The sequence below is a fragment of the Sprattus sprattus genome (genome assembly GCF_963457725.1).
Source record: "Sprattus sprattus genome assembly, chromosome: 2".
NCBI classification, from domain to species: Eukaryota; Metazoa; Chordata; class Actinopteri; order Clupeiformes; family Clupeidae; genus Sprattus; species Sprattus sprattus.
In genome coordinates this window covers 27,256,198-27,268,075 of record NC_137921.1, presented here as the reverse complement: position 1 = coordinate 27,268,075, position 11,878 = coordinate 27,256,198, and the positions used below count along the sequence as shown (strand labels likewise).

At 43.9% G+C, this 11,878-nt stretch overlaps 1 protein-coding gene across 6 annotated transcripts in view; it reads right to left on the bottom strand.

The window, feature by feature from the left end:
• Window positions 1-3,496: 3,496 nt before the first annotated feature.
• Window positions 3,497-11,878, bottom strand: part of elavl4 (ELAV like neuron-specific RNA binding protein 4) — a gene marked incomplete at both ends in the record, with an annotated part of 91,554 nt that continues 83,172 nt past the window's right edge. For 3 of the 6 annotated variants that reach the window (XM_080832223.1, XM_080832225.1, XM_080832226.1), the window contains 3 exons: window positions 3,497-3,824; window positions 8,078-8,116; window positions 11,119-11,344. In XM_080832223.1, the coding sequence (XP_080688349.1) occupies window positions 3,497-3,824; window positions 8,078-8,116; window positions 11,119-11,344 (593 nt within the window). Of the gene's footprint in view, window positions 3,825-8,077; window positions 8,117-11,118; window positions 11,354-11,878 lie in introns of all 6 variants that reach the window. The other 3 variants (XM_080832222.1, XM_080832224.1, XM_080832227.1) reach the window with 2 other exon arrangements.

Genomic DNA, 11,878 nt, shown 5'->3' with positions numbered 1-11,878 from the left:
CCAGCTAGGTCCAGTGAACATATTTTCATCTTTTTTTCTTTTGTTTTTAAGGATTTATAGACTTCTCCGATAATAAACAAACACGTTTTGAGGAGGAAATGATAGATGACAAGAGCCTTGATCCTCACGTGACCTTCCCTCCTACACTACAGACTATTGAGTTCCTATTGGCTGGTTGCCACTATAAGGCGCTACAGGGGAGGGGTGAAGCCGTAGAGGTCTGGCATAGACCCCAGCGACGTAGCCCCACGATTCAAACACTCCTACATGCACACACACACACCACAGACACCACAGACAGACTTTTTAGACACTCTCTCTCTCTCTCTCTCTCTCTTACACACACACACACACAGACATCTACAGACAGACACGTGCAGACACTACAAGGGTGAAACGGAAGAGTAGAAGAACCAAAAAAAACTAAGAAAAGAAAAAAAACACGAAAGAAAGTGTTTCAGACATCAGAGCAACATTCTACTGGGGTCGTTGCATAATTCAAACTCCCAACAGCACTGGTCCTTTCAGCAGGGTTCTGCTGCTTAGAACCCTGCGGTGGACAGAACCGCCACAGCAGTTCTGTGCTCTAGGCTGTGGAGTTGTTGAGGAACAGAGAGTGAGAGAGCATGTATACAGTGGTACGTAGTGTCTGAGTAGTAACCCTTGGCCAAAACTCTCAAGTGCTTTCTGGCCGAAGGCAAACCTAATAGACTATACCCAGGAACCATCCCCTTACATTTCCTTTCAAAATATATTACATTATAGAAAATATATAATCGGTATCATCTCGTAAATACCTCCAGTATATTCCAATCTCGTTAACTGTCACCAGTACAATCAGTAGTAGTATTTCGATGTAATGATTTTTTTTTTTGTTGAAAACTGACGATTTCTCTTTACAAAATATGATTGAATCTTCATTGATTGGTCCAGTGCAATGGGTAATCCTTAAACAATGGACATTCAATTATCAAATAGTCATGGTAGATCTTGCTGTGGTGGATGTTAAAAATCCATGAGGAACGGAAAACAATGTTAAGACCCACATTTTTGCATAAAGTTTAATCATAAAACTATGGTAGTGTGTGGAGGGAGGGCGTGAAGGGGCTTTTAACTTTTTTAAACTACACAAAACTTATCACAGGATATATTGAACCAGAACAACTGTTATAACATTCTATTAAGACTAAATTTTATTGAAAAAGATTTAAAGATTTTTTTGTTTTAACAAGACAAGAAAAAAGCAATAGCAAAGTTAACTATCGACTAGGTTATGCATAGCGAGTAGCTGTTTTCTAGTGATAAGGGTAGAACGTCACCAACCCTCTTGACATTTTTTTCATTTTCAACTTTTTTATATTGTAATTTTGATATATTGGTACAAAGCACAAATGTACTAAAAGTTCTCAGTGCACTGGACTAACGGAAGAGCGTCTCCCCTAGTCAATTTGTTCCCTTTGAGCTCAGAAACGTCCCCCCCTCCCCGTACCAGAGTCACGCCGAAAAACACCGACAACGGAACAGAGATAGATAAATAAATTAATAAATAATCCAGTTAAATAAATAATTTAATCAATAAAACAATCAATAAATAAATATAGTCCAATATTTTTTACGCTTTTTGTTCGATTTCTTTTTGCAGTAAACAAAAAAATTGAATCCAATTTTTTTTTCGTCTTTTTTTTCACAAGCGACATGACAACATATTAAACAGGATTCCTCACGAGTTTTCTAAGTAACTGAAACATCACTTCATAAGGTTGTCATATGAAAAAGACAAGCTCTAACAGAAAACAGTGACAACTCATATAGATAGTTATTGTCAAACAAAAGTAGACTATATATTATCTATTTGTACACAACAAATAAAGACACAGTTGTAATAGATCCGTTAAGGAAACAAATACCTAGACTAACAAAACTAGCTAATTAGTATTGAATTTTGACAAACGCGTCACACTCAGCAATTAACCTAGAAGTCAGCAAGCCAAAGAAAACTCGTTAAGTGATTCTTACAAGGCCCATGTTCAGTCACCTGGCTCTTTTGAAGCAAGGAATAGTTGAACCAGATGGGAGGGGCCAACAATCAAAAACAACAGAAAACAGCAGCTCAATTGAATGCCAACACCAAAGTTTTTTTTCCTCTAAACAACACATAGAACAACCAACTTGGATATTTAAGATATGTGAATAATGAAATATAGCACCTACGGTTGATCGCTAAAAGGAAGTACATTTCAAAATGCAATACCACAAATAAGAGCGAACCAAATGAGAACAATGCGCCTCTAAATGGACATATGTCTATATATCTCTTACGGGTATCCCATAGACTGATCACGGAACGAAAAAGTGGAAAATGCTTCTCCATGCTTTGGGCTCTGGACTGTAAGAATGATCAGGTCCGTAAAAGACCCTCTCCCCTTCCTATTGGGTATCGCTGTCGAGGAATTACTTGCTATGAAAAATTACGAAGATCACCTGCCAGAATTGGTTTCTCTTGGTTAAAACCTTCCATCTACAAAACCGTCGCCGATCCGGCCGTCGGCCCTCCCAGAAAACAACGTCTGATCCTAAAAAGTCCCACGGCAGACTGAACAAGACCAGGTGGCACCCATCCCCCCGCCCCCTAATTAGCCAGTCAAAATATTTTTCTCTTTTTTCAAATCCAGATTCTTGTAAAAATTCTTCAATAATTATTATTTGTTATCATTATTTATAAAAATAGATTTTTTTCTCTTTATTCTTATTTTTTTCTAAACGCATTTTCAAGCAAAGAGATCTTCTCTTTGGCAACAGTGTTTTTTAAATCACTTAACGTGTCTTCAGGAAAGCTACCCCCGTCCCTTCCCTCTTCCCTTATCCCAAACCCCAGTGAGGAAAGACATGTGTTTTGCTTGCAATACAAAACAAAAAAATGTTAGAAATTTCTTTTCGTGTGCATTAAAGAAAAGAAAAAGGATGGTATCATCCCTTCTAATTCAGGGGTTTTCTATTTTAATACACACCAAAGAGAATGAATGAATGATCACCTATTTTCAAAGAGAGCCCCCTCCCTGTTTTTTGGCGGGAGGAATAATTCTAACGACAGTGGAATCCGGATTAAAAAAAGAAAGAAAATCCTGAATCAAGAAAGGACATTCTCTTCTTTCAAATAAGAAGGGGCCAGGGGAACTGGTATTTGCTACTGTTTTACAGAGAAGAGAGGAAACAAGAGAGAATACAACCACATAAACTCAAAGGATATACAACAGGATTCCTGCATCAGCACAGGCTGATTTCAAATCATTGGACATTTCTCTTTTTTTTCCGTGTACGTATGTTATACTTAGGCAACATTGGCTTATAGGTCCAGTTATGTTATAAGCCATTTCCAGTTTATTTTGACGACGTTGGTGGGTTTGTGGGTGTTCCTGTCTGGTGGTGTTGTGTTGGGCGGCTGTAAGGTTGGGTTGTTATAGTGGGCAGGGGTTTTTGCGAGAGGGACCGGGAGCATTCAAGACTTGTGGGTCTTGTTGGTCTTGAAGGAGACTTGCAAGACGCGGTCGCCCAACCGATAGCCGTTCAGACTGGCGATGGCCATGGCCGCCTCGTCGTAGTTCGTCATGGTGACGAAGCCGAAGCCCTTGCACTTGTTGGTGTTGAAGTCGCGGATCACCTTGACATTGTTGACAGCGCCGAAGGGCCCGAACAGTTGCCACAGGACGCTCTCGTCTGAGTCGGGGGACAGGTTGTAGACGAAGATGCACCAGCCGGTGCCGGTGTGGCCGGGGATGTTCATCCCCACCAGGCTAGTCATGCTATCAATGGTGATGGGAGAGAACCTGAGAGCGAAAGAGGGGGGGGAGGTAAAGAAAGAGAGAAAGAAAGATGAGAAGACAGAGAGAGAGGAATGACAGAAAGAGAGAGAGAGAGAGAGAGAGAGAGAGAGAGAAAGAGAAAGAGAGGGAGAGAAAGAGAGAGAAAAACCCAGGTATTTAAGTTTAACCTTTATCTGTTTAGATGTAAAACTGAAGACAGTCAAAACAGAAACAGCCTGGGCTCAGTCATGTTGTAAAGACACTCAAGGTGAGGGGAGTTTAGCCAATGTACAATTGTTCAAACTGTGTTTGAACTACAATTTACAAATGTTCAAATTGTGTTTTGAACTACACGTTTTAAAAAAAAAAACACCTAGGCCAACAAAAAGAACTGGTCTCAGAGTATTTAGCTGCATTTGTCACTGACATTTAGGTGCTTTTGATTACAGGGTTCATTGATTACCACACTACAATGGAGTAGAGCAAACTAAAGCATTTCCTCTGAAGGCTGCGTAGAGTTGTGGTTGGCTGAGAAGGCAGGGGGCCTGCTCAATGCAAGATGCTCAAACACAAGATGCACACACGCACTGAAGCAATTCCTTTCTCTCCCCGTCTTCCTGAGTGGATCTATTGGAAGTTAAATTGCAGGAACTTGTAAAATTAATACATTGGAATTTGTGAGAGATTTAGCATGCGACCAAGTAAATCTGCTCGCATTCCCAGCCTAATCTTTTCTCTCTTCACAGCCCTTCTCTTTGTCTCCGATGGAAAGATTTGAATGCTCAGTTGACTTCACTTAATTGCCTTTCCGCTTAAAGGAAATTTCCACTTTAAATAAAAGGTAAATTGGATAAAAGCGTCATTTCTGATGCCACCTCTCAAGGAAGCACTACAAGCTTTACTGGGTCTGCTTTAATTGAGATTTCTGCTTTGCTGCAGATGTTTGCGAGAAGCCGACGCGCCGGCCCATTGGCCTGCAGAGGTGTAAAGGGGGCTGAAGGGGGAACAAGCCAAACGGAAAATGGATGCACTCTCTCCAAATTTTTGTAGCATGAGCAGCTAAGTGGATTGCGCCTGGCAGCCAAAGCCATACTCTCTGCAGTGTCTGCATGTGTGTGTGTGTGTGTGTGTCTGTGTGTGTGTGTGTGTGTGTGTGTGTGTGTGTGTGTGTGTGTGTGTGTGTGTGTGTGTGTGTGTGTGTGTGTGTGTGTCTGTGTGTGTGTGTGTGTGTGTGTGTGTGTGTGTGTGTGTGTGTGTGTGTGTGTGTGTGACGTTGATCGATAGCTCCACATGGACCAGTGGCCAGGCACGCTCCCTGCCTCTCCTTCTGGCAGGAATTATTCTGTCTCCTCAACAGTACTTTCTCCTGTGCCGCTGCTCCATGCTCAAATCCTTGTATATTTGTCCTTTATATTTTTTTAATTCCCTGTGCGTTTATACGGGAGGGATCCAGGTCACTCTCTGTCTGTCTGTCTGACGCAGAGGCTTCGGGGTCGGCCGTGGTCGGCAGGGCGAGGCCAGAAAGACTGCCCGTCAGGCGCTTCCTCTCTCTCCCTCCCTCTCCACGGCCAATGGCCGGGGCCAGGGGTTGCATAGCAACAAGCAGTCTGACCTGTGGCCGATCCCGCCTCCCTGAGTGGCCGGCTCTACCTAGCGATGCTCTCCTCTCCGGCAGCCTCACTTCAGGCTTCGCCTTTGTTCATTAATTACCTACAGCAACGTGCTTCGCAAGCAAAGAGACACACTACCTAAAGCCTTGGCTTTCTGGAGCTGTTGACTATATGCGTCTAAACTCTGTCAAACAGACAGGGAGGAAGGGAACAAGTCAGTGAAGGTCCTCTGTTACTGACTATGTTTCTCAGATCATAGTCCTCTTAAGGTTTTTACATAAACAGTGATGGGCGACATTACAGTGAAACTGAGCACGTCGTCGTTGTACCCTTAGTTTTACTTTGTTAGCCTTTGACAGCAGTGTTTCCCAGGAATGTTAATCAGGTGCTCCATGTAAGTCGAATATGTTTCGGCTCCAATGTGGTGGCACTGAGATCTATTTGAATTACCTCCTGACTGCTGTGATTTGTGTCGTTTCTGTGCCTTTGTCAGGCAGCAGTAAAACAAATTAGCCACTGACACACCGAGGTCGAGTGGGCTGCTCAGGAGATTATTCCGAGCTTCACTTCCCTCCGCCACGAAAGCAACGGAGGAACCTTCACACACACACACACGCATACGCACACACACAGCTGCAGGTCGCTGATATGAAAACCAATAGATATCGCAACATGTTTACACAGCAAGCTAGTAAATAATTCAAATCAGGGTAGGAAAAGAAAAATGCAGCAGGTCTCTATTTCGCATGCCCAATCGTCAGTCACAGCCCGTCTCCACTTTGGTGTGAGGACATCAAAGTGATTTCAATGAACACTTGGAAAGGAAAAAATGCAACAAAAAATGCTGTTTCAAAATGTTCTCAAACGCAGTGGCGGACCGTCAGGGCCTGCTAAGCCTTTTGTGAAGGCTTAACTGCACCTGCCCATTTTCCCGATCGCTTCCTTCTCTCTTTACATTGAGGTACGTTATTCAAGAGTGTGGGAAAAGAAAGTAAAGGGGGAAGAACAGATTGTATCCAATCACATCTTGTTTCTGTGAAGCTTGAATCTGAGCTTTGCCCTAAAAAGCCTTCACTGCATCTTCAGCAGGTCCACAGTAGTGTGAGCGAGTGGGAAAATCTAATCTTGATTGACAGACACATCGGTGCGATCAGTGATCAGTGTGATTAAGCCGATCTTGTTCTATGATGCTTGTGGGATCTATCGGATACGTCATTGAGTATATAAGTCCATCTTAGCTCAAACTGAAGGCCTATTTACGCTAAGACACTGTGAGTTTGTTTGGTGTAATGGGATGGTTATGCTAGCAACTTGAGTTCAGTGTAAGTATTTCACTTCACTGAGGCAGTTCTGCTCGACTAATTCACAATTTGCTGTTTTTAAAAAAAAGGATTATTCTCGTATAGTGCCATTGCTTTGACCATAATCTTGATTTGTTGTAAGCTGTTACTTCAATTAAACAGGTTAACGTTAGAGAAAAAGTAAAGGGTTGCTTCAAAATGACCTTGTTAGCAATAGCAACGTTGCTTACACCACCTGTTTCCTCTGTCCTTTTAACTCTCAAAATGCTTGAAAGGTGACAATTAAATGACTATGACTATGACTATGTAATTGTTTTTCACTCAAAAACATAAATCATCAGTGAAGGCATAACCAGGGTGCGATTTGCCGGGGGGGATGGTGGGGATTTACCCCCCCTCTGGTTTTTTTTTGTTCACTGAATTAGCGAGTTCTGTCCAAAACAGTTGCGTTTCAGTTTCAAAGTTTCAGTTTCGGTTTCAGTATTTCAACGTGAATGAGAGGGAGCACAATAACTGAGCGTCTAGCAGCGATTATCATATCATAGACGTATATGATGCATGTATATGAAGAGAATTAGGCCTATGTATTGCTTGTTTTTTTTTTCATGATAAAAAAAAAAAAAAAAACATCCCCCCCTCTGGTTTTTGGACAAATCGCACCCTGGGCATAACTATAAAACCCATGGTCCGCCACTGTTCAAAAGCCTATTGACTAGACATAACATCCAACAGCAGTGGAAGCCAAAATAAGGAGAAAACAATATGAGCAGAAAAGGAGGCGATCTGAAGGCTAGGCCACCTGCAGTGAAACAGGATTTCCTGCAGGGATCCAGGTCACTCAAGCCCCCTCCATGAAGCTTCCATCCCTCGCTTCAGGTATGGTATCATATTACACAGTATACAAATTACGAGTCTGTACAGTCTGTGCATTTTATTGTATGTATGTAGATACCTTATCTGTAAAGTTAAACGTAAAAATGTATATATACTTTCATTATTTGGTATTTTAATTAATAGTGTTGTTAGAATTGGAGCTTGAGCACCTGAATCCGGTGGAAACCTATGCCCAAGAACAAGAACTTTACACACAACAAAATAAAGTCACACAGAGAAATACCAACGGAATAGGAACAAAAAAATATCTGCAGTCCTTTGTAATCAAACATATGCATATCCAGCCTTTGGAAATTAAATGTTTCTTTTGGTTGGCTGGTTGGTGGTGATAGTAACTCAAAAAAAAAAAAACAGAACAAGTAGGTAAAAAAAAGTCAAGGAGACTCTCAAAAGAAGAGGAAGAAAAAAAAAAACAGGATAGAAAATCACTTTGTCAACATGGACATCTGGCATTCGGTGAAGTTTTAATTACCTCTTTACGCCATAGGCCATATTAAGCAAATTGTCCAGCCTGCGAAGAGAAGGAGGGTTCTGGGGTTAATGCCAGGCAGATGGTCGACTCACCCAATGGAACTAATGCTACACTAAAGCCCTGCCACACTGGAAGAGGAGACTGCCCCGTCCACCACTAGGGTTGCTAGGCTGAGGGGCCCCTGGAAGACCAGACCGGCTGGCTGGGCGACCAGGCATTCACACACAGCAATGGGACACAGCAGGGTAAGCAGTAGTGCTGGCTGGCTGGCTGGCACATGGACGCCCACCCAGACCCTCGGGGGCCCTGTGGGGCCCTAACCACACACACACACAGGGCACCCTTCCACACAGCGTGAGGGGAACTGTGGGGGCGGGCTTACTGCTGACCTCTCTGTGTCTCTCTAATCCTACTGTCACTGAATACTCACTTTAGGCTCTGACACTTACTCTTTTGAACATTCACAGCAAATTGATAATGAACTTCATTTTTTTCTTTGAAAAAAACAAGGGTGGTTTGGAAATCAACAGTATGAAATAATGATGTTTTATTTAAATTATGGACAATAATCATGAGGTTTGCTGCAAACTGCACATGATTTGTCCATGGTTAATGAGTTCGGAGGAGAAATTATACACCCTTTTCCAAAATAAGGTGTGAAACACCCAATAATGAATAGGCTGCTATATGACCGTCTTATATGTTAGGTTATCGTAATTGCGGGGGGGATGTAGTGTGGAAATGGTGGTTTAACATAAATAAAATCACAGAATCTACAGGACCTGGGCTACTAAAAAATCTGATGTATAGTATGACAGGTGGACACTTGATATCAACTGCAGGGAAGGGGTGACCCTATCCCCTCATAGGTTGTCGTGAAAATCTGTCATATTAGAAAAATGACAGCCCATGCAGATGATATGAAGTTGGCACCGGCAAACCTTTAGTAAATCAGGCTAATGTTGTACAAGTGTTTCACCATAACATTTATTGCCGTGCATATTTGGCACATTGACTCCAGATTATGATGTAATTAATGAGGTAATGGACTTTTTTTGTGGCCCGATCCTCCTGCTGTCATCCTGGTAACGGCACCAGGCTAATGATCTAAAAAGGCAAGTCATGCACAGTGAGTCAGTTTAGGTCAGATTCAGTCTGCGTGGCCACAAAATGGCTATCATTTTTCATTGGGCTTCAGGCTGTCGCATAGCCTATTTCGTCTCACCGAGAGAAGAAGTCCAATTCACACTCATTCAAACTCATACACACACACACACACACACACACACACACACACACACCTACACAGACAGGCACACACTAAACGTATCATTATGCTTCAGGTCAACAGTTGGTGAACTGCTCCCATCTGTGTGCAAATGAAAAAAAAAAATCCTGAAACAAAACGAAAGCAGTTTTTTTTTCTCTCTCTCTCTCTCAGATCATTAAAGCGCCAATTACCCGATTAGGCAAGCTGGGCCTGAGCCGGGTGCTCTGTGGGTGCGTGAGAAAAAGGGCACGAGGACCCAGAGGCATCCGAGCAGCCCAGGCCTGCCCAGACCAGCCCAGCCTAGCCTAGTCTGCCCTGCTGGGGCCATCTGCTGGTTTGCCTGCGCACACCCCGCCTCTCCCGCCAGCTTTTCACACCACCTTTCCAGGCCCTCAGCACACAATAGCACCATTGTGGAACCCACTAACACATGTAAATGGCGGTCTCCCTTTTCATCTGCCTGTTCCTAAAGTGCTCATAATTTGGGTATAATGGTGATCATTTCCTAATTACGGACTTGATGGGGAGATATAGTGAAAAGCTATTTTCTTATAAGGGATATCTTCCCTGCTGTTCAAAGGGCCAGGCCATGGAGTAAACATCGGGTAGGTGAGCTGCTGATGGCTCTTTTTTTCTCTTTTGTTTTTTTTCTGTTGGTGGAGAGGATGTCTCTAACGGCTCCTCGCCACGCAGGGTATGTCAGCTACCTGATGACTCTAAAAGGCAGAGCCAGCCCACCTGCCGTGTGACTCACTCAGCCGACTCGCCCAAGGAACAGTACTACACTAGCACCAGGGGAGCCTTCAACACGGATCTCACGGACCAGAACTATAGGAGGCAGGGGATCAGGAGATGGTGGGAAGGTTTAGGCTCTGATCTGCCAGAACCGGGCCAGAACTCATCCCACTATCAACTGCTATCTAGGGCCACGTCCACATTAAGACGGGTAAATCTTAAAAATGTTCTACGTCCAAACCAAAGAAGCTCTGAAACGTCTAAGTGGTGTCTGTATTGGTGTCTTGAGCGCAAACTTTTTTGTGTGTTTGGCAACCATATGTCATCTGAAACTGTCTGTTTTCCCCTGTTTTGTCCACACTGCAACGCGGACCCGGGGTTTTAGAATGTATGCACCTCCGGGAGGGCGTTTTTTAAAAGTGTGGTTTTCTGTGTTATATACGTATAAGAGTGCGGACGGAAGGGCCACTGTGTTAGTTTGGAAATGGACGGAAGGGCCAAACGCAGAAATCATTATGCGTCTTTACATTTCCCCTGGTTAGTGAGGACAGGGCCCAGGACAGACCTGAGATAAAATAACTACTTCTCTGAATAAAGAGTGGATGGACACACTGATGAAGGACATGGTGGTCATGATGATGATGATGATGGTGGTTAGAATAAACCAATCGGGAGTGAAGGCTATCTAATGGAGACATTGAAAACGACAGAACCCCACTGTCTCTTGTGTTTTTTGTTCCTCTTGAGGCCTTTTGAAATTGACTGGAGGGGAAGGGAAGGGAAGGGGAGGGGGTGCACAGATTAAAATTTCCATTCTCAAATATCCATTCCCTTATGGCTCACATTACAAGGACTAGAAACATCCAATAACATCCAATACAATCCAATTCCCTGCGACTCACTCACTCAATTCCTGCATTTCATTAGCCATGAGCCTTTCCACAGTACTACACACACACGTACACACAGTACTAAACACAACTGCAGCCCTTACAACTCTGAGTAGGCGCGCAGGCGGCACCGGTGGGATATTTACCTGAACCTCTGGGCCTGGTGGTGCAGGGGTCCAGGGTATCGGCGGTTGGGGGACTGGTAGAGCTGGGAGAGCAGCGCCTGGCTGGTCTTCTGGCTGGGGTTGTTGGCGAACTTGACGGTGATTGGCTCGGCGGCGCCGGACGGCTTCTGGCCGTTGAGGCCCTTGATGGCCTCCTCCGCCTCTATCCTCTTATCAAAGCGAATGAAGCCCACGCCTCGCGAGCCTCCTGTGGGGCCAGCACATCAAAAACAGCAGGGCCGTACATTTACTGCCACTGTAAGGGTCAGGCCTCTCTCTCTCTATCTCACACACACACACACACACACACACACACAGAGAGTGCATGGGCATGAGTCTGCATAATGAAAGCACGATAAACATCTCACTAACGCCTGATTTACCTGGGTTTATATTAACACCCACAAAGCAATCAGTGAATACACGTGAAACAAACTAAATTCACATCGACTGCTGATGTAGGTGCAGCTTTTGTCAGTGAACTATTGGAGAGGCTGGTTTGGAATCATTGCTGGACCCTGGCAGCGAGATCTCAGCTAACCCCTCCAGAACCTGTCAGGGAAAGACGAGTGATTTGTTTTGCTTATCCTCTGTCTGTGGCCAGGGCTGGAGATGACTGAGACAGAGGCCGTGGCTATGGAAGCCAGTGTCTGATTACTGATGCAGGAATGGAGAAAGACTTCTGTTTCAGCTGTCCCTCTCTCTCCCTCTCTCTCTCTGTCTCTCTCTCTCTCTCCCTCTC